General features: G+C 51.2%; 1 protein-coding gene and 1 long non-coding RNA gene across 14 annotated transcripts in view; one reads left to right on the top strand and one right to left on the bottom strand.

The window, feature by feature from the left end:
• Positions 1-11,373: 11,373 nt before the first annotated feature.
• On the bottom strand, positions 11,374-15,862 carry LOC125172323 (uncharacterized). Of its 4 annotated transcripts, none has more exons than XR_007154688.1 (5): positions 15,271-15,862; positions 14,135-14,299; positions 13,752-13,788; positions 13,359-13,512; positions 11,374-13,095 (listed from the first exon to the last, which is right to left on the bottom strand). It is a non-coding gene; the product is annotated as an uncharacterized LOC125172323 (long non-coding RNA). The 4 variants fall into 4 exon arrangements; XR_007154687.1 differs by lacking the exon at positions 15,271-15,862 and adding an exon at positions 14,750-14,876; XR_007154685.1 differs by lacking the exon at positions 15,271-15,862 and having other exon boundaries at positions 14,135-14,323.
• Positions 14,438-19,498, top strand: part of BIN1 (bridging integrator 1) — a 55,649-nt gene continuing 50,588 nt past the window's right edge. For all 10 annotated transcript variants that reach the window (XM_047870201.1, XM_047870200.1, XM_047870199.1 and 7 more), the window contains exon 1: positions 14,438-14,658. In XM_047870201.1, coding sequence (XP_047726157.1) covers positions 14,575-14,658 — 84 coding nt within the window. In that variant the 5' untranslated portion in view covers positions 14,438-14,574. The remainder of the gene's footprint in view (positions 14,659-19,498) is intronic.

Raw genomic sequence — 19,498 nt, 5'->3', positions numbered from 1 at the left:
AGAGACACAGAGAGACAGAGAGACAGAGAGTAATAGAGGAGAGGGAGTCACAGAATCTGAAGCACACTCCAGGCTCTGAGCTGTCAGCACAGAGCCTGATGCAGGGCCTGAACCCACAAACTGCGGGATCGTGACCTGAGCTGAAGTTGAACGCTTAACTGCCTGAGCCACCCAGGTGCCCCTAGATGCAAAAATTCTTAACAAAATATTGGCAAATAGAATTTAGCAATATATAAAAAGAATTAAACACCATGACCAAGTGGGATTTATTCCAGGGATGCAACGCTGGCTCTATATTCAGAAATCAATCAATGTAGGGGCACCTGAGTGGCTTAGTAGGTTAAACATTTGACTCTTGATTTGGCTCAGGTCATGATATGATGGCTCATGAGATTGAGTCCCACGTTGAGCCCCTGGTTGAGCCCTGTGCTATCAGCACAGAGTCTCCTTGGGATTCTCTCTCTCCTTCTCTCTCTGCCCCTCCCCTACTCTCTCTTTCTCTCTCTCTCAAAAATAAATAAATAAACAAAAAAATCAATGTAATCTATCAGAATCTAAAGAATAAAAATTATATGATGAAGAAAAATCATTTGACAAAATTCAATACCCATTATGATAAACTCAGATAACTAGGAATAGAGAGAGCTTTCTCAATTTGATAAAGAACATCTTAAAAAAAACCCTAAAACCAACATCATACTTAATGGTGAAAGACCAAATGTTTCCCTAATGCTGTGAGATCTCAAAGCAAAGGCACTGGGGTTGCCTGGCAGACCTGGGGAAGCTTTCCAGATGGGGGAGGGATTCTTGAATTGGGTCTAGAGGTGAGCTGGAAACAGTGAGGCAAAGTGGAAGAGGCTGGTGAGATGTAGAACAGCTTCTGCCAAGCTTGGAGGGAAGCTGGCAGGAGGGCCTGGGCTGGGCTTGAGCCTAGGAATTCGGGGAGAGGAAGGTACGGAGGCAGATGGGAGTGCCTAGAGCCACCAGTGCCTAGAGCCACATTAATATAAAGTACAGTAAAACCTTGGATTGCAAGTAACCTGTTCTGCAAGTGTTCTGCAAGATGGGCAAACATTTCTAGTAAATTTTAACTTGATAAATGAGTGATGTCTTGCAATACGAGTAGTACATGATGTCAAATGTCCCGTGATCCCAACTGAGCCCATGGTTCTTTTCTCTCTCTCCTCTCTCTCTCTCTCTCTCTCTCTCTCTCACTGCAGGATTGTGAGTGATCATCTCCCATACTTGGATGCTTGGTCTCAGGCTGTGGTGTTTGGCAGAAATCAGTGATTTTTCAGAACATTGGAAGATGCCCACAACTGGCACTACTGTATTTTTTGTCACTTCAAAGCACCTACGGACAGTCCTTTGCTCTTCCATCCAAGACTAAGCTTAGGAACGCTTTGCTTCATTCTAGGTCTGGCAGCCTGCAGATATAGACCCTTTCCTCTGTTGCCGTATTGCCAGTTACATTAAATACATATATGACAAGAGTTTATTAATACTGTACTATAGTCAACATCCGTGCGAGTGTATACAATGGCCCCCATGCAGAAAAAGGCTGAAAAGAAGGAGATGATTACAGCGGAAGTTAGGAAGGAAATCATCGAGAAGTACAAACAAGGTATGGGAGTGGTTAGAATTCCGAGATTCTGTGAGAAGTCTATGTCCTCATCTCGTCTGCAGAGGAGGAGGAGAAAAAGGCGGTGGAATCCCTCACTTCATATGAGATAGGGGAGATGTGTAAAATGTGGGAAACAGAGCAGAATTTTGTAGAGAAGCACTACTGAATAAGGCTGTAGCAGTGTGAGTGTGAATCTGTTTAACGACAATGCAATGTCACATTTCCACAATCCTCAAAAGGAGGCAAAAGCAGGTGTCATTGGACAGGTTCCTTGTTAAAGTTGCACGAAAATAAAGATTCCACTGAGCCAATAGGTAGCAGTGATTATGTTAATGATAGTGAAAGTCGTCCTACACAATCACCCTCCTCTCTTGTCTCCCTCACACCAGCCACAAAGGTAAGTGCAGGTTAATTTGCTTATTTTTCTTATATTTTGTATTTTCTTTATTATTTTGTATTATATTCCAGTATTGTTATCATTTTTATATGAATATTTTTAAGTTGTGTAACGAATCATCTGAGTTTCCATTATTAAGGGAAATTTGCTTTGATATACAAGTGCTTCGGATTACAAGCATGTTTCTGGAGCAAATTATGCTTGCTAACCAAGGTTTTATTGCATTTGGAATTTACTCTAGAATCTCAGGAGGCAGTGAAGGGCAGGAGAGTGGCATGGTCAGAATAATATTTTATTTTATTTTTTATACGTTTATTTTTAAATTTATTTTGAGAGAGAGATAGAGAGCAAGCAGGGGAGGGGCAGAGAGAGAGAGAGCGAGACATAATCCCAAGCAGGCTCCACACTGTCAGCACAGAGCCCAGTGCAGGGCTCCAACTCACAAACCATGAGATCATGACTTGAGCTGAAATCAAGAGCCAGATGCTTAAGCAGCTGAGTCCCCCAGGTGTCCCAGTTTTATTTTATTTTAAATGTTTACTTATTTATTTTTTATGCAGGGGGTGAGGCAGAGAGAGAGAGAGACAGAATCCTAAGCAGGCTCCGTACTGTCAGCCCAGAGCCTGTCACAGGGCTCGAACTCATGAACCTCAAGATCAAGACCTGAGTCAAGATCAACGGATACTTAACTGACTGAATCCCCCAGGGGCCCCCATAATAACATTTTAGAAAGGTCTCCCTGGGCCGTGGAGAGGGCAAGTGGGAGGGCAAGGCAGATGAGAGGTGGGAGGCTACGGGCACAGAGGAAGCAGTCTGGGGGTGGGGGCAGTTAACCAGGGCTGTGTGGACATAATGAGGCTATAAGGGTTTCAGAGCCCAGGCCAGGCCCCCTCCAAGAATCCCTGGAACACAGCTTCCTTCTGGTGGCCAAACTGTCCCCGCCTGGACCCAGGGGTAGGGTGGGTCCAGCTCCAGGCTACCTCATAGCATTCTCTGAGATGCTGAGCCAGGAGCCTGGTCATGGCTTGGGAATGTCTTCGTTTCTGTAGATGGCTTGCACCAGTGTCAGAATTTTAGAATGACTATGTCAAGGTGTTCATTGCAGGGGCCTCCCGCTTGCCAGGGAGCTGCAGCTGTGGTTGGTGAAGACTTTAGGCATGGGTCCTACACGAGGCCGAAGGTTTCCTCCAATGGTGTATATGTTTGGGTGTCTGTAAAAGTGAATCACTTCAAAATATCTACCTTGTTCAGGTTTTTTCCCCACTCGTGGAATTTTGGGCAGCAGGCAACAGGCAACAGGCAACAATTTAGTATGTTACCGGTTATTATCTACCAAGGGTGGTTTATAGAGTATTGTCCGTATGCTTCCAGACTGAGGACTCCTTGTGGGCAGGGACCTGCTTTATTCTCCTCTGTGTGTGTCTGCAGTGTCTGGGCCAGCCAGCTCAGCACTCACTGATCACTGATCTGGAGATTTCACTGCCTCCTCGGGGGCCAGTCTTGTTTCTGTATTTACAGGCAAATGTGATGTGGGTCTAATTAGACTGTAAAAAACACCTCCTTGCTTCATGTGGATGGTGGGGTTTACATAAACTATATATACTATATACATAGTTTGCATAAACTCTATTTGAGTTTATAGTACATGAACTATATATGACATACACAGGATAGTATTGGGAACGCTAACCACTGCTTTGCGAGGGACTGCTTTGTCCCTCGGCATTTCTGTCGCCCACAAACTTCCCTTGTTCAGACAGATGAGCTCTCTGCTTTCATTGCTTCAGGGAATGGGTCAAATTCTTGGCTTCTGACTTTGGAAAGCAGAGACCTATTCATAAGCCAGCAGACTAGGGGAAGTGCCTTGCAAGTTAGCCTAGATCAAGTCTTCCTTCTTTCAGATCAGAAAGCTACCCTTAGGGTGGGATTGTGGAGAGTCAGAGAGGAAGTGAACACAGCTTGGATGTGCTAGGTTCTCATAGAGGCCCTGGCTTTGCTCTCCAGACCAATCCTTGGGGACAAGGTCAGGGGGTGGGGGTGGAGACAGAAACCCTAGCCCGGTCTGGAAGAATCTGAGAGCAGAGTATATTTTTCCCAGAGTTCCCTGAGCAGCCATGCACAAGGTAGGAGAAACTCTGCTGTCGTATCTGGGCGGTGGACTAAGGAAGCCTCAGAAGGTTACCCACGGCCTCAACATGCAGGGAGAAGCAAAAGAGATTTCTTACATTTGTCCCCCTGTCTGAGAGGTCCCCACGATGTTAGGTATCCTAAACCTGCAGTTGTGAGGGATGTGGGATGTTCCTCCCAAGACCCGGCCCAGACCTGGGATGCAGCTGTGTGGCTGATATGGCAGACCCCAGGCTGGAGAAAAAAGGGAAAGGCACACTATGGTGTAGAAGTGGTCAGAAGGTAGGTGTGAGGACCGGAGCATTCTAAGTCTGGAGAAATGGGAAAGGGGTAGGAATGACCTTCTGGTGAAATAAGGCTTTGAGAGAGAAGCGTAAAGGAAGTCAATTAGTTCATGTACAGTCAGGACTGTGGATTGAGCTCTGTCCCTACTGGCTATGAATGCCCATACATTTAGCCATTTTTTAAAAGTTTATTTATTGAGACAGAGAGTGAGAGAGCATGAGAGAGCATGAGCAGGGGACAGGGAGAGAGAGAGAGAGAGAGAGGAGAGAGAGAGAGAGAGAGAGAGAGAGAGAGAGAGAGAGAGAGAGAATCCATGCTGAGCACGGAGCCCCATGTGGGGCTCGATCTCACAAACTGGGAGATCATGATTAGTCGAAATCAAATGAGATGCTTAACAACTGAGCCACCCAGACTCCCCTCAGTCATTTTTGATTTAAGAAAGCATTGTGTTTTGGGAGCAGGAGCCATTGAATTGGACATTGTCAGATGTTTACTTAGAATGAACAAAAAACTATTATTATGTTCTGTGTTCCACTCCGTAAAATATAAAATGCAAGAAACATGATTTCATGGCAGGAGTGATGTTGGCCACCTGCACTCTGTGAATGTGCATCACTGTCTGCCCTGTGGCACCCGTCACCCGCAGGGCCACCAATCAGGGCTCGGCCATGCCCTTGGTTCTGCTACCAGCTCCTGGGGCCAGGAACTAGGCTGGGCTGGTAGAAGCTGGCTTTAGAAGCAATGCAGGTCAGCAGGAAATAAGTGAATTAAGCATGACCAGTGACTTATAAAACCATAGGCAAATGCAGCATACTTAATGCAGCAAATGTCAGTAAAAGAGAGAAAGGAAGTGACATGGGTGGGACATATGTGAAGGCAGAAAGGCGGTGACTTTGACTGAATGCCGCTTGCTCACTTACAAGACACTAGCTGCAGGTAGGTCTCCACCCATTGGTTCCAAATGCCTTTGCTGATCATGCCTTGGGTGGACCATGTCCAGAGCCAGGAGCAGTGGCAACATTCTAGCAGCTATGTGCTGAGCATCTTGTCTGTGCTTCACGGAGAGTAGCAGAGGTCAGAGTTACCTAGACCTGGTCCTTGCCCCCCCAGGGCACCTGTTGAGGGTTGTGGTTCTCAAACAGAGCATAGCCTCCACTCAAAGGCAACCCCAGTTCTGTGCAGGAGGTTGTCATTTCTTGACTTACAGTCTGAGAAAAAAATGATTCTTCCTCACAAACAAGCATAACCTCCTCCACCACCAGGCCAGGAGGGACACAGTGGGTGCATCCCTACTCACTGTCAGAGTCAAGAATTGGGTCCTAATGTGGCTTTCCCCCACAATAACAGAATGATGTTTGGGAGGTGCTGGGTGTGGAGAAAGGCAGGTGCAGGGGGCACAGAGGAGTGTCACTGATCCCTGCCTGAGTCAGATGAGTCAAGGATGCCTCTCTGGAGGAGATGACCTGTGAGCTGGGTCTGAAGAGTGATGAGGGGCAGCCAGGTGGTCAGGTGAAGACACAGGGGAGAAGAGCTGGTCTGGTGGCATGTGCATGTGTGTCTTCGGGAAGAGTACATTCAAGGCCCTGGCACACATGACGGCCTGTCTGGACAAGGGTGACACCAGTCGGGAAGCTCTGCCCCACCCAGGTGTCTGCTCACAGCCACAGGGATGCTCAGGGGGCAAAACACTCAGCAGAGCACAGTTAGGTTTCAGGTACACATGATGAACTTGAGTAGAGTGGGCAGGAGCAAAAGATGATAGGGGAAAATTCGTCATCAAGAAAGGAGGAATCTGGCATATGGGGCGAAGTGGCCAATGGCGTTCTAGTTGCTCTGCTTCTTCACCAACATTTGGCATTGTCAGTCATTTCCATTTTAGCCATTTGTGTGTGTGTGTGTATGTGAGTGTGTGCGTGTATGTGTTTTTCTAATTTGCATTTCCCTAAAAACCAATGAAGTGTAGCATTTTCTCATGTGTGTTTTGCCATCTTTGGTGAAAAGTCTTTTCAAATCATTTGCCTGGCTCTTTCTTGTTATTTGTTAAGATGGGCTGTTCACCCTCTTGTCACTGAGCTACAGCAGTTGCTTATATATTTGCAGTACGAGTCCTTTGCTCGTATGTGTCACGAGGAGTTTTTATCCGAGTGGGTGACGTCTTCACTTTCATAATAGTATCTTTGGAAAAGCGGATTTTTTTAATTGTGAGGAAGTCCCATTTATCAATTTTTAATGGGAGTTTAATATTCAAAATATTGAGGTGCCAAAATTTAGATAGGTACTTATTTAACCAAGCCATGCTTGGACATTCAGGCGGCTTCCCACTTTTCACTGTTTCCCCTATCTTGAGGAACATCACTGTACTGAAAACCGTGTTCTGAGGATAGTTTCACAAGCATTTCAGGATGCCAACACTTGCAAGGCTTTTGTACATGCTGTGAAAAGGCTTGTCTCAAAGATCACCTGGTGATGTGTATGGGAAGCCTGGTTTCAAGGGACCGTCCAGTCCTCCTAAGAGTCCCCTAGCTTGTTAGTTTGCTATATCATAGATACGCCTGGAAACATACATATGCTATTTCGTCCCTGCACTTTGTGGGGGAAACCATTTTTTCCACAGATAATACAAAGGCAATGCTAGTAAATTTCCAGTGAGCATTTCCAAAGGCTGGAATCTTATTCCTAAAGGAAGTCAGCAGTGATTTATTGAAGGAAGGCTGGGCAAAGGGCTGTTTGCTTTTTGGTGCCTCTATTTGCCCGGCTGTAAAGCTGGCAAAGGTCAGCCTGCTGCTTCTCACCACGGGGAGGGCCACAGACCAGATGAACTGAGAGGCACTGTCCCTAGCCTGTGAGCCGACATGTCATAATAGTAACTGCCATTTATCGAGGACACTGAGCCCTGGGCCAGGGGGCCTGTTACCTCTAATTCTCAACAACAGCCTTGCTTGGCGTGTATTATCACCCCACTTAGAAGCTGCAGGCAGTGACTGGCTCAAGGTCACATGACTAATGGTGGCAGAGCCTGGCCTTCTGGCTCTGAGCCTACGATGGTGTCATTTTCTTGCTCTACTGCATTTGGGCCACACCATAGACAGCACACAGGACAAAAAAAGGTTTAAAGATACGGAGGTGAAACACAGGCGATTATCTTTTTGTTGTTTAAATATGTGTTTATTTATTTATTGTGTTATTATTTATATGTGTTGTTTAAATATTTATTTATTTATTTTTTTAATTTTTTTTTCAACGTTTTTTACTTATTTTTGGGACAGAGAGAGACAGAGCATGAACGGGGGAGGGGCAGAGAGAGAGGGAGACACAGAATCGGAAACAGGCTCCAGGCTCCGAGCCATCAGCCCAGAGCCTGACGCAGGGCTCGAACTCATGGACTGCGAGATCGTGACCTGGCTGAAGTCGGACGCTTAACCGACTGCGCCACCCAGGCACCCCTGTGTTTATTTATTTTTGAGAAAGAGAGAGAGAGTGCATGCACACATGTGCGGGAGGGGCATAGATCCCAGGCAGGCTCCCCACTGTCAGTGTAGAGCCCTACCCAGGGCTTGAACCCATGAACCTAGAGATCATGACCTGAGCTGAAATCAACAGTTGGAAGCTTAACTGACTGAACTACCCAGGTGCCCCAAGCAAGTTGATTATCTTAAAAGTTTTGTTTTGCTTTTGGAGACTTCATTTGTTGGTGGCAAAAGGGAGTAGCTGGTTCTTGCTCGTTCTTTCTTGTTTCCAGAAGCCTTGGCAATATCCTGCAGCCAGTTGGTGGCCCAGTGACAGGCCTACTCTCCGGACTCCTTCCTGCAGGGCCTGATTAAATACGATCAAGAATGGAGCTCAACATCTAGGGTGGTAGGTTTGGGGGCCAGGAGGCAAAGCCTGGGACAGGTCTTCTCTCAGAAGGTCCTCTGGAATATCACTCTCCCATTTCTGCAAGAATCTTTTCAATTATGGCTCATAGGCCTGGACAGTGGATAGATATCAGTGTTCAGCACCAGCTTGAGCACAGATTGTGAACTATATGTGTTTAATCTCCTTTTCCACCTTTATTCTTGATTCCTATCCCATCACTAGTACTCATATGTCCCGATTTGCCCAGGACAGCCCTGGTTTATGTCTACTGTCAATGTAATCTGCCTCTCCAACCCCCTTTGGTCTATATTAATTCAGACAGACCAGTTAGAGGCACTTCAGAGAAACTCTTACTTGAATACACATCAGGGAGTCATTAGAGTCGCCTCTCAGAAGGGCATTATTATGATAACATACACTAGCCATGACTCTTGATTGTAAATGACCTCAAATTGACTTTAATAAGAAAAAGATGTATTGGTTGGCATAGCTAGACAGTTGGAGGGCTCAAGCCTGACTGGAACCAAGTTCTCAAACAATTTTGTTACTTCTGTCCCTCTGTCTCTGTTCCTCTGTCCCCATCTCTCCAACCTCAACTCCTGTTGATTTCACCTTGTAGGCAGGATCGTCCATCTGATGGGCAAGCTGGCCCCTGGAGACTCTAGACTCACACTCCCCCATCTTAACAACTCTCCCGGAAAGAGGAACTTTCCTTTCCTATGGGCATATATCCCTTCATGTCCAGGGAAGTCTGAGTGGCTCTGTTTGGGTCATGTGCACATCCTTGAGCCAATTGCTATGGTTTGGGGTGAATAGGTAACTCACCTGGGCTATGTACACATCATGGTGCAAGGGGCAAGGTTGCATCAGTTCACACCAAACAAGGATGGAATCCCTAAAGAAGTAGGTCAATTATCTGAGCAGACCACACTGACTGCATCTGCCATCCACTGTATACAGCCACTGTCTATGTTGTCACTTCTGATGTCCCAGGGGCTTTATGGATAATGTTCATCATTTTCACAATTACTTAAAGAGTATAATTTATCCCTGTATTACACAGGCGGCTTGAATAGTTTAAATACTATAGCCAAGGATGGAAAAGTGGTCAATGGAGAACCTGACCTCTGACTCCAGAACTATCTGCCCCTCCCACAATGTCCTGGTGGCGTTTTACATGTGAGAGGGAGTGAGGATAATCTGTCAAGGAGCCTTTCTTGGATGTGCATCACACATGTGCTGCCTGAAATAATGTTTCTGGACAGACAAATCCTCTTCTGGTTCTGCCTGTAGATTCTTCTGGATTCTCCCTGTCTCTCTAGGAGATGAAGCCTGCTGTCCCAGGAGAGAGGTAGGAAGCTGGTCCATTCCATCCTGGCCACCTGGATGGCCAGGTGCTGACTGATCTCAGCATAGGACCTACACTGTGCCCCGGGCCTTTGGGTAAATGCATCCTGTCTTCTCTGAGTCCTGATTGTTATATAACAAGGGCAAAAATGTCCTACTGCTGTAGAACACAGGATTCTTCTGACAGTCATAAGAATATAAGCAAAAAATCTTGCTTCGTAAGATAGGATGATAATGATGATGGATGATGATAGTTGTCATGGTGCTAGAGCAGGGCCCCCTATTCAATTCTTGAAGAACAGAAGGAAAACATGAGGGCGGTGTTATTTTCTCTCCAAGGGAAGGGAGAGAAGGCACTTTGCTTGCCTGCGTCCTTCCTAATTCGCAAAATCACTTCCCCAGACCTTAGGGTTCAGAGGTGCAGGCACAGGACACACGGTCTGCGTTTGTGTTTAGTCTTTCTACTCTGCCATATTGTGGTTTCCCAACCAGCGCCCCAGGGACAGCTTCCTCGTTTCAATTTGTATTTTCCATAGCTTTTCTTTCTGATGACAAAAATAGTACGTGCACAAAATTGGGAAAATAAAAAAAGGAGGAAAAAATCCTCACCCCGAAATCGCTCCAACCAGAGATATCAACACCCAGCAGTTAGCCGTTGCTGTTATACAATGTAATATCCCTCGTTACTCTGTTAACAACACATTAGCAGCATTTCCCCATCACAAAAAAACTTGGGAATCACTGTTTCCGCAGACATTGCATGCATGGCTACACCAGAGTTTAGTTCATTGCAGCTGGTAATAGGCCTTTGCACAGAGGTCTGGGAATGAGCTGGACAGCTGGGCCCCCAGGGTCTTCTGCACAGAGCTGGGGAGACACAGGGGGCCGGAGACCTGGGCTCTGAAGGGGCAGAGGGAAAGGCAGCCCATAATATGTTGCATATTTGCTTGTCTGTTGATTTGTTCCTGCCTGGATGTTTGAGGGCTCCGCTAGGCATCAGGTGCCCTCCTCGTTCTCGGCCAATGCCCACTTCAGGTCTGTAACATCCCTCCCTCAAAGAGCCTCCCAGGCCGTTCCCAGAACCCCTCCGGTCCCTGGTGTGGCGCACTCCTGGAAGAGGGGCTCCATTGCACCCACCACTGTTTCTGCAGAGCCCAGCCCAGCACTGGCATTTAGTAGGTGCTGACAACGTTTGGAGAGTGAGAGAGGGAGCAAACAATAAACAGTGAACATGCCAAAATAGTAATTTTGCATTATTACAATTAAGGTGATGAACATCTGCATGATTAAAGCTTTGCTAAAATTTCAAGTTATTTCCTAGACTTGAAATTCGAAATTGAAGGATGCAGGCATTTTTTAAAGTTTATTTATTTATTTTGAGAGCGACAGTGAGAGCAAGTGGGGGAGGGGCAGACATACAGGCAGAGAGAATCCCAAGCAGTCTCTGGGGCGCCAGGAGCCAACGCAGAGCCCGACTTGTGGGCCTCGACCTCACAAACTGTGAGTCTTGATCTCAGGCACCTAACCATGAGATCGTGACCTGAGCAGAGATCAAGAGTCTGATGCTTGGGGTGCCTGGGTGGCTCAGTCAGTTAAGCGTCTGACTTAAGCTCAGGTCATGATCTCACACTCCGTGAGTTCGAGCCCCACATCGGGCTCTGTGCTGAAGCTCAGAGCCTGGAGTCTGCTTTGGACTCTGTGTCTCCCTCTCTCTCTCCCCCTCCCCTGTTCATGTTCTGTTTCTCTCTGTCTCAAAAATAAATAAACATTAAAAAAAGTTAAAAAAAAAAAAGTCTGATGCTGAACCGACTGAGCCACCCAGACGCCCTAAAGAATATAGACATTTTGATGGTTCTTAATACATATTACAAGACTGCTTTCTGGAAATTCCAATATCTGTCATAATCTCAGAAGCAGTAAGTGTGAGTGCCTGTCTCTCTGGCTGTAGGTAATGTAGTTTAAAAAATCATTCGCCGATTTGATGAAAGTAGAGGCAGGAATGATATAATTCGTTGATTTAATAAACGCTTTTTTTTTTAAGAAACCTGTTAATTGATCATTTGAAACTCCGATTTTGTGAATTGTCCATCTGTGCCATTTGCCCAGTTATACTGGATCTTAGTGTTTTGTGTGTGATCGTGAAAACAATGGGCTACCGTGGTAAAGAAAATCAGACATTATAGCAAATCATAAAGAAGAAAGTAAAAATCTCCTACATTCCTACCCCTTGGACTTGTGACTAACATTTTTGGAGTATGTCCTTCCAAACTTTTAACCTTATGTGTTAATAGTAGTTTTTGAAATTTAAAACATTTAAATTTCTATGTACTCTCAAACTAGCATTGTTTATTTCAATAGATCTTCCAATGCTTTTGTGTTTAAAAAAGTTTTTCCAACGTAGATATCACATTAAGAGTTGCCATGTTTAGGGGTGTCTCAGTGCCTCCGTGGCACTGTCCGCTAAGCTTCCAACTTCGGCTCAGGTCACAATCTCACAGTTGGTGAGTTCTAGCCCCACGTGGGGCTCTGGGCTGACAGCTCAGAGCCTGGAGCCTGCTTCCGATTCTGTGTCTTCCTTTGTCTCTGCCCCTCTCCCACTCACACTCTGTCTCTGTCTCTCAAAAATAAATAGACATCAAAAAAAAAAAAAAGAATTACCACGTTTAAAGATAGAGCTATGCGTGTGTTTAGTTATTAAGGCCATATAGTATATTGTAGAATATTTAGGAAATTAAGAGGAAAAAATCAGCCATAATCTCTCGACCTTAAACAAAGCCTGTTTCCTTTGTGCATGGTCCTTTTGAGTCTTGGATCACGAGCACTTATATTTATTTTTAGTGGTTGCAAGGACAGAGTGCATGCACAGTGTTTTTTGTCTTCTCCTTTTTGCTCACAACTATACTGTAAGCATTATTTTCATGTTGCTACATCTCTGGATGGTTGTTTAGAATGATCCCCTAGCTGACTCCATCCTGCTGATAACCATCTAAGTTGCTTCCAATTTTTTTGTCAAGTGATATTTTGCAACACCAAAGCCCAGCGAAGCACAATCTCCCACTGTTCCCTGGGAACTGACTGTAATACGGTTTGACTTCTGCTTATTTCCTCCTTTCCTCCGAGGAGTGTTGGGAGACAGCGCTCTTAGAGAACAGTTAGAAAAACGACAATCATAAAATTAGGAGAAGAGAGACCATGAAGTGAAAGCACGTTGAGCTTTTAGAAAAAAGTCGCTTTAACAACTCAGGCTGTGCTGTTTACGTTTTGTTTTTGTAACTCACGAATCGGGCATGAGTTTATAATCATAATTTTGACAAAATGCTTTCCATTTGTGCAGTGCTTGGTGCTTTTTCTGGGACGCACTTCGGTGTATCAGCTGAGGGCTTTAGTGCAGGAAGACCAGGGTTCGGATATCTGCTTCTCTCTTGTGATCTTCAGCTGCTGCAACCCCCAGTCTGTCTTTCTGCAAAATAGGAGTGGTAATAAGCCAGGAGGGAGGACTGGTTAAGATCATCCCTTATGGGCACTGAGCAGTAATGGGAAGAAGAAGGAGGAGGAGTGGCCAGAGTACAGGAGGCCTTCCACGCAGAGGGAAGTGAAAACCTTTTATTCCTGGGCCTCAGTTTCTCCATTTATATGGGGGCGGGGCTTGGTGTATGGTCTCCAAAGCCTTTCCTGCTTCTGGGAGCCTCCCAGGGACCCCTGCCTTGGCACCTGTCCACCCACCTCAACAGGGCGTCCAGGACTCCTCTCTCCACTCAGCTCAGCCTTCGGTGCCTGAGAAACCTTGCAGGGCGGTGCCCTGGCCTCCAGGGCAGCATAGGGCTGTGGCATCTTTTATAGCCTCTGACATAATTTGGGGAAGCGGTGTGAGTGGGATCTGTAGATTCAACACATATTTATAAATCTCGAACAAGTGTCATTGATTTGTTGGCAAAGCTAGTTAGCAATAACCTTATCTTCTCTTTGAATAACGATCATTAATCATCCCCCTCCCCGCCTCTCAGAAGAGAAGGCAGCCCAGTATATAGTGGTAGAGAGCCTGGAAGGCAGAATCAGAGATTTGGTTCCAGGCCTCTCTGCGCCCATTTGTCAAATGGGAATGATAACAGCACCTACCTCATAGGGCTGTTGTGGAGACTGGAAGCTATACCGCCTGTTCAGGAGACAGCAGAGTGCCAGGCACACAGTAAGTGCTCAGTTAATGGTCAGTTGTTATTACCGTAATAATTATCGGCAAATGGGAAGACAGAGCGCTTTGTAGGCATGGGACTAGGTGCCAAGGACAGAGATGTGAAGATGTCCTAGAGGCCCCCCCCCCCCCCCCCCGCCCCGAACCCAGGTGAAAACTGGTGAGTCTACAGGCCAGGACGAGGCCGAGCGTCCCGCGTGAGGCCAGAGCCAAACCCAGGGCTGGAGAGCGGGTTCCCGCCGCGCGCTCCAGGCCCTAACCCTAACCCTAACCCCGATCGCCGCCCTTAACCTCTGGTTTTGGAACGCACCCTTTCTCAGGCTGGTCTCTTGTCCCGGGAGGACCGCGTCTTCGTCTCCGCCCCGGGGCGGTGTCTTCGGAGCGCTCCGGGAGACCCGCTTGCCGCAGCGCCGGGCGCCCTCGCGCACCTCCCCTCGCTCCGGGTCCGAGGAGGGTTCCGGCGCCCGCGGAGGCCCTTTAAAAGGCAGAGTCTGGTCCGCAGGGGGCGGGCGGGGGGCGCTGACCGCCGCCCGAGGCCCGGCCCCTCCTCCCCGCCCCTCCCTTGGTCCGTCCCTCCCCGGGTCCCCGCGTCGCTCGCTCGCTCGCTTGCTCGCCGGGCGAACGCTCCGCCTCCGTCAGTCGGCTCGGCTGTCGAGAGAGCGGCGTGGAGCCGGAGCCGGGGCCGGACGCGCGGCCGGGGGCTGGGGGCTGGGAGATCGGCGCCCGCCGCCTGGCGAGGCCTGAGCCACGATGGCCGAGATGGGCAGCAAGGGGGTGACCGCAGGGAAGATCGCCAGCAATGTGCAGAAGAAGCTCACGCGCGCGCAGGAGAAGGTGAGGGAGCCAGATCCTCGGCCTCTGCGCGGTCCGGGCCACCTGTCCCCTCCCTCCCCCTAACCCCTCACCCCCAGGGGCTGGTCCTCACCCGGGATCAGGCCCTGTCACCTCCGGAAGACCGCTGCTGGGAGCCTTCGGGGGTCCACGGGCTGCAGCCCCCAGCGTTCTGGGCGCCCCCTCCGGTCCGCGTCTTGTCTCCCCACCCCCGGCAGGGGCAGGAGAGGGCGCAGCTGTCCCCTCAACACCCCCCCCGCCCTCGTTTCCCTCCCCCTCCCCCCCAACCCGCTTTGTATCTCCTCCGCCTGTCTGCAGAGAAGAGGCGGCCCACGCTCTTCTCGGGGCGCGAGGTCCAGTAAACCCAACGTTGGAGACCGAGGGCCGGGAGGCTGGGAGGCTGGGTGGCGCCCCTAGCCCCTCAGCCCCACGCGAGCCACGCGGGCGGTGCCGGCTCCAGGGGGAAGGAGGGAGCCTGTTACCCGTCCCCCAGGGCCGCCGTGCTCCGGGAATCCCGAGGCTGCCCCGAGGCCCGCGGGTGCTGGAGCACTCGCTCTCCAGGCCTCTGGGCGCTTCCTACGCCCTCCGTTCCCTCCTCCCCGCCCGCCTCTCCACCTTCTGTCCCCGCCGGCCGCAGGAGGGATCGAGTTTCCTTTGCCGAGAGGTGTCCGCGGCCTGGCCGCTCCCGCCCGGCCCTCAGGGAGCACGGCGCTGAGCGCCCCTCGGGGAGGTGCTCCCGCTCCAGCCCCGGCTTGGCGTTTCCGGCGGCTGGGGAGGGGGTGGTGGCTCCGGTTTTGGGAGCCCACCACCTGGGTGGGGAGCTGGCTCGAAGGAGCTGGGGCTAAGCCGGGTGGCGTGGAGGGGCGCCTCAGGAAACCCGACCCCTCGGCGCCCAGGGCAGCTGGCAGCAGGCGAGGGGGGACGCAGCTGGGGCTTCCAGCGGCTCCCTGACGGTGCCGGACGTGCGGGACCCGGGGGCGGGGGTCCGCGCGCGCTCACTTTTCCCTCCCAAGCCACCTCTGGTTCATTGAATTGGATCACGCCAGCTGCTGACGCCACTTCCCCTGCCGCCTCGGACTCTGAAATCTAGGATTGTAGAATCCGTGCTCCAGCCGGGGTGGTCCCCCAGGGCCCCCCAGCGGAGTCAGCCCTCTCTCCCGCCCGACGCTCAGCCGAGAGGAGGAATCTGGGGACCGGTCGGCCTTCCCCTGCCTGGCTGTGGCTGTTTATAAACAATGACTTTTGCAGCTAAGACCTGCGGGGCTCCCTAAGGATGCGGTCACGTGATTGGGGCGGGGGGGGGGGGGGGGGACGGCGGCTAGAGCTTCCCGGGCGCCTCCCTAAGTCCCGTCGCTCATCCTTAAGGTCCCAGGCTAAGGAGATAGGTGGGTGTGTGTGGAGGTTAGGGCCCTCAGCCAGTCTCCAGATCTGGCCTGGCCCCAGCAACTGTACCACCCCCCCTCCGGGCCCCGGGCGGGGGGAGGGATTAGAGCACCGCAGATAGCTGGTGTGTGTGGGGGGCGGGTGGGGGGGAGGCTGGGAAGGCTTCTATGAGCGTCGGTGGGGGTGGAGGGGCAGATGCTTCTGCCCTTGCTTCCTCCCCCTCCCCCCTCCCTCGCCCTGGACTGGGTAATCCATCTAGGTGCCTGGAGCCGGCAGCTCTGGGCTAAGCCTACTTCCTGCTGCTGAGGGGCTGGGAAAGATGAATGGGAAGCAGAAGGTAGCTGAGACCAGGTCCCCGCCCCCACTCCACTGACGTCCTATTCCTCCCTAGCTCCCCTTGGCTCTTTTGGTGTCCCCATTGTCCTGGTTTGCCTTGTCTCTGCAGCAACTCTTTCAGTAACTTCAGGGACAGCAGGCATGACCTGTGTCCCCTCCTTGTAAGTGGCAGTATGTCATTACTGACCCCACTGAGCTGCCACCCCTCCCTCTTCAGCTCCTGTTCTGTGGCATGGGCAGTTGGCTGACAGCTGGTCAGCCATGGGTGCTGGCCTTGGCCAAGGGCTGGCACTGCCCAAGCCTGGGCTCTAAGAGACCGGAGTTGTTGAGTGCTGCCTGTGTTCTGGCCTTCAGGCACTGGTGAGGAGACCCTCCCCCCATCGGAAGCCAGAGAGTAGCCTTCCTTCAGTCTCCTCAGTTGTGGGCCCTGCCGCGGTACCCCCTTCCCAGAAGCCTGATGCATCTCCCCTTTGCCCTCCTGTGGTTCAGAGTGTGTCATCTGCTGGTGGTCTTCAGGACCATGTCTAATTCACAGTGTCAGTGGTCTCACAGGCACCACCCCCCCCCCCTGCCCTTCCCCCACCTGGCCTCTGCCAGATCAGTGAATGATGGGGACAGTTCCAGCGGTCCGGTTGCCCTAGGAGGGCATCTCCTGGTCAGGGACAAGCAGTAGCTGGAGTGGAGGGCCTAGATAGTATCCTCATAGGTTCAAGGGCCCCATCTCTCCTTTTCTTCTTTCCCGATTTCCCCACATCCACTCCCAGCCCAAACATCCAGCAGGACTCCGAGGGTGACAGTGTGCTCAATTTTCCTTGCTTGCCCTCTGGTGCCTACGGAGCCAGCTCTCCTGTGCCCCCAGCCTAGTGGGTCTCTGCATGGGTCTTGGCTTGGCGTTACCCATCTCACCCTCCCCCATCCCTGTATCGCTGGTCTGGGTGCTGTCCCTGAGGGGAGAGCAGACCTGCGTGTGCACCCAAATGTTCACCTGGCCCTGGCGGAGGTACAGTGACTATGTATGAACAAACAAGGGCATTTGAGGGCTTGGCCTGGGAGTCCTGATGCAGGCTTGTGGGTGGGCTGACTTGTGCTGTGTGCTCCTCGTTCAGCAAATTCTGCCTTGGGCATGTGCTGTGTGCCTGGCCCTGGGCCCCGCCGAGGGTGCCGTGGGGATCGGGCTGTGCTGGCTTTGACTGCCGTGGAGCTTACTGTTGTAAGGTCCTGTGGCCTCTGGTCATGAGGACGGCGTAAGCGTATATCGGAGGGGCCAGCAGGGTCTGAGCTTGGCAGTGACACTGCTCACCTCCCAGCCGCCGGCTGCCCCCAGAGTGCTGGGGTGCAGAGCGTGTGCCTGGAGCTCGGCCCCGGGGGCGTCATGAGGTCACCTTCCCATTGCGTCCATTTTTGGGCCTCAGTAGGGTGGCTGGACAGAGCCAAAGGTAGGGTGGAGCCCGGGTCAGATGACAGAGGATTAGAGGTTGGCGGGCTGGGCCCCTTGGGGGAGGGGATGGTGGGGGAGAAGGGACAGCTGGGGTGGGGGTGGAACCTGGCCTGCTTGCCCCTGAGGCCCACTGCTCAGGCGTCCTCACAGAGCAGAGCAGTGTGCTTGAGGGAGGCTGTGTGCTGGCAGAGCTGGGGCTGCTGATGAGCACAAGGAAGGAGGCTCCGGCAGGGGGTGGGAGTATGCACTCTGTCCCCCTAGGCCGCCTAGAGCCTGCTGGGAATGGGGAGGCCCAGCTGGGAGAGGGCAGGGCCCAGGGCTGGCAAGTCAGAGTGGAAGGTACGGCAGTTATTTATAGGACCCTGACACATGGCCCCGATGGCACCACATTTGCCTGGTGGTCAAGGTCTCCCAACAAAGTGGCTGTGTTAGCCTCAGCTGGAGCCAGGCCTGTATGACCAGTCTTTATCCTCACGGCAGCCGTAAGAAGAGCCATGCCATAGGGAGGAGCAGGTGCCCTGGGAGTGGGGCCCACCCGGGTGCCTCCCAGCTTCCTCTCACCTCCCCCCTTCCCCAGGCCCCAGCCACCCATTGCTCCCCTCCCCCCACATTCTGCATTTCTGTTTCCTCATCTTGGTGTCCATCTCTCTGTCCCTGGGTGTCTGAGGACTCTTCCTCCCCTCTCTTTTGTCTGTGCCCACACCCTGCCCCATGTCGCCTGTTCCTTGGCCTCTCCCTATCTTCCTGCTCTGTGTCTCTTTCCTCTGAGTTTGCACAAGGCTTTTGTACCTGCCTACCCTTGGAGCAGCTTGTCCCTGAACCTGAATTATTAATGGAGATGGTTCACCCACTGGACGGAAGGCTCCTGAACCAGGCATCATCTCTGGGAGCATGTCTATAGGGGCTCAGGACATTTGGCTAGGGAACATGGGCACAGAACGATTGGAAGCATGGCCTCCAGACTTCCCTGAGCTCTGGGGGTCCTGGCTGGGCTGGGGCCTGGGGGTGAGCTGGGTCCCCACTCAGCAGAGCCCTGCTGGCTCATGGCAGGACTCAGAATGAGGCAAAGGCCGTTTTGCCCAGGGGCCTGCAGACCAGGATGTGCTCACTGGGCTACGTGGGGCACGGAGGGTGTTCTGGGAGGGTCCTTGTGGGCTGAGGTATGGGGCGAGAGTGAGCACAGGAGGCCAGCAGCTCGCTGACCACGTCCCTCTCCCTGGACCAGGCAGTTTGGATTCAGCTTCTCCCTTACAAGCTGTGTGACTTTCACGATGTGAAGAGAATGTTTCTGTCCCTCCTTCCTGCTGGAACCTAAGGCCAGGCCTCGCATTGTTCTTTTTCCATGAGTTTCTAGAATCCCTGGGTCCTCCCCTCAGTGTTAGGCCTCTTTCTTACTACAGGAGAAGAGACTACAGGAGCACGTCAAAAAGGCAGCCTGCATGGGCTTGGCAGGCAGGCAGTCCTTGGTTTCCCTATAGGACCTTGGGCAAGCGGCAGGACCTTCATCTATAAAGTGTGGTAATAATGGTTCCTCTGTGCTTATTTGTGTTGGAGAGTAAAGCCTTGGACGGTGCCCGGCACATAGCAAGTGCTCACTAAATGCCAGCTCTGTGGGGCAGGGCAGTACAGTGAGGCCACCCTGGAGCCTGCCGTCCCTGCCTAGGCCTGCTTCCCAACCTTCTCCCT

This window comes from Prionailurus viverrinus, chromosome C1 (assembly GCF_022837055.1).
Source record: "Prionailurus viverrinus isolate Anna chromosome C1, UM_Priviv_1.0, whole genome shotgun sequence".
Taxonomy (NCBI): domain Eukaryota; kingdom Metazoa; phylum Chordata; class Mammalia; order Carnivora; family Felidae; genus Prionailurus; species Prionailurus viverrinus.
This window is presented reverse-complemented; position numbering and strand designations above follow the sequence as displayed.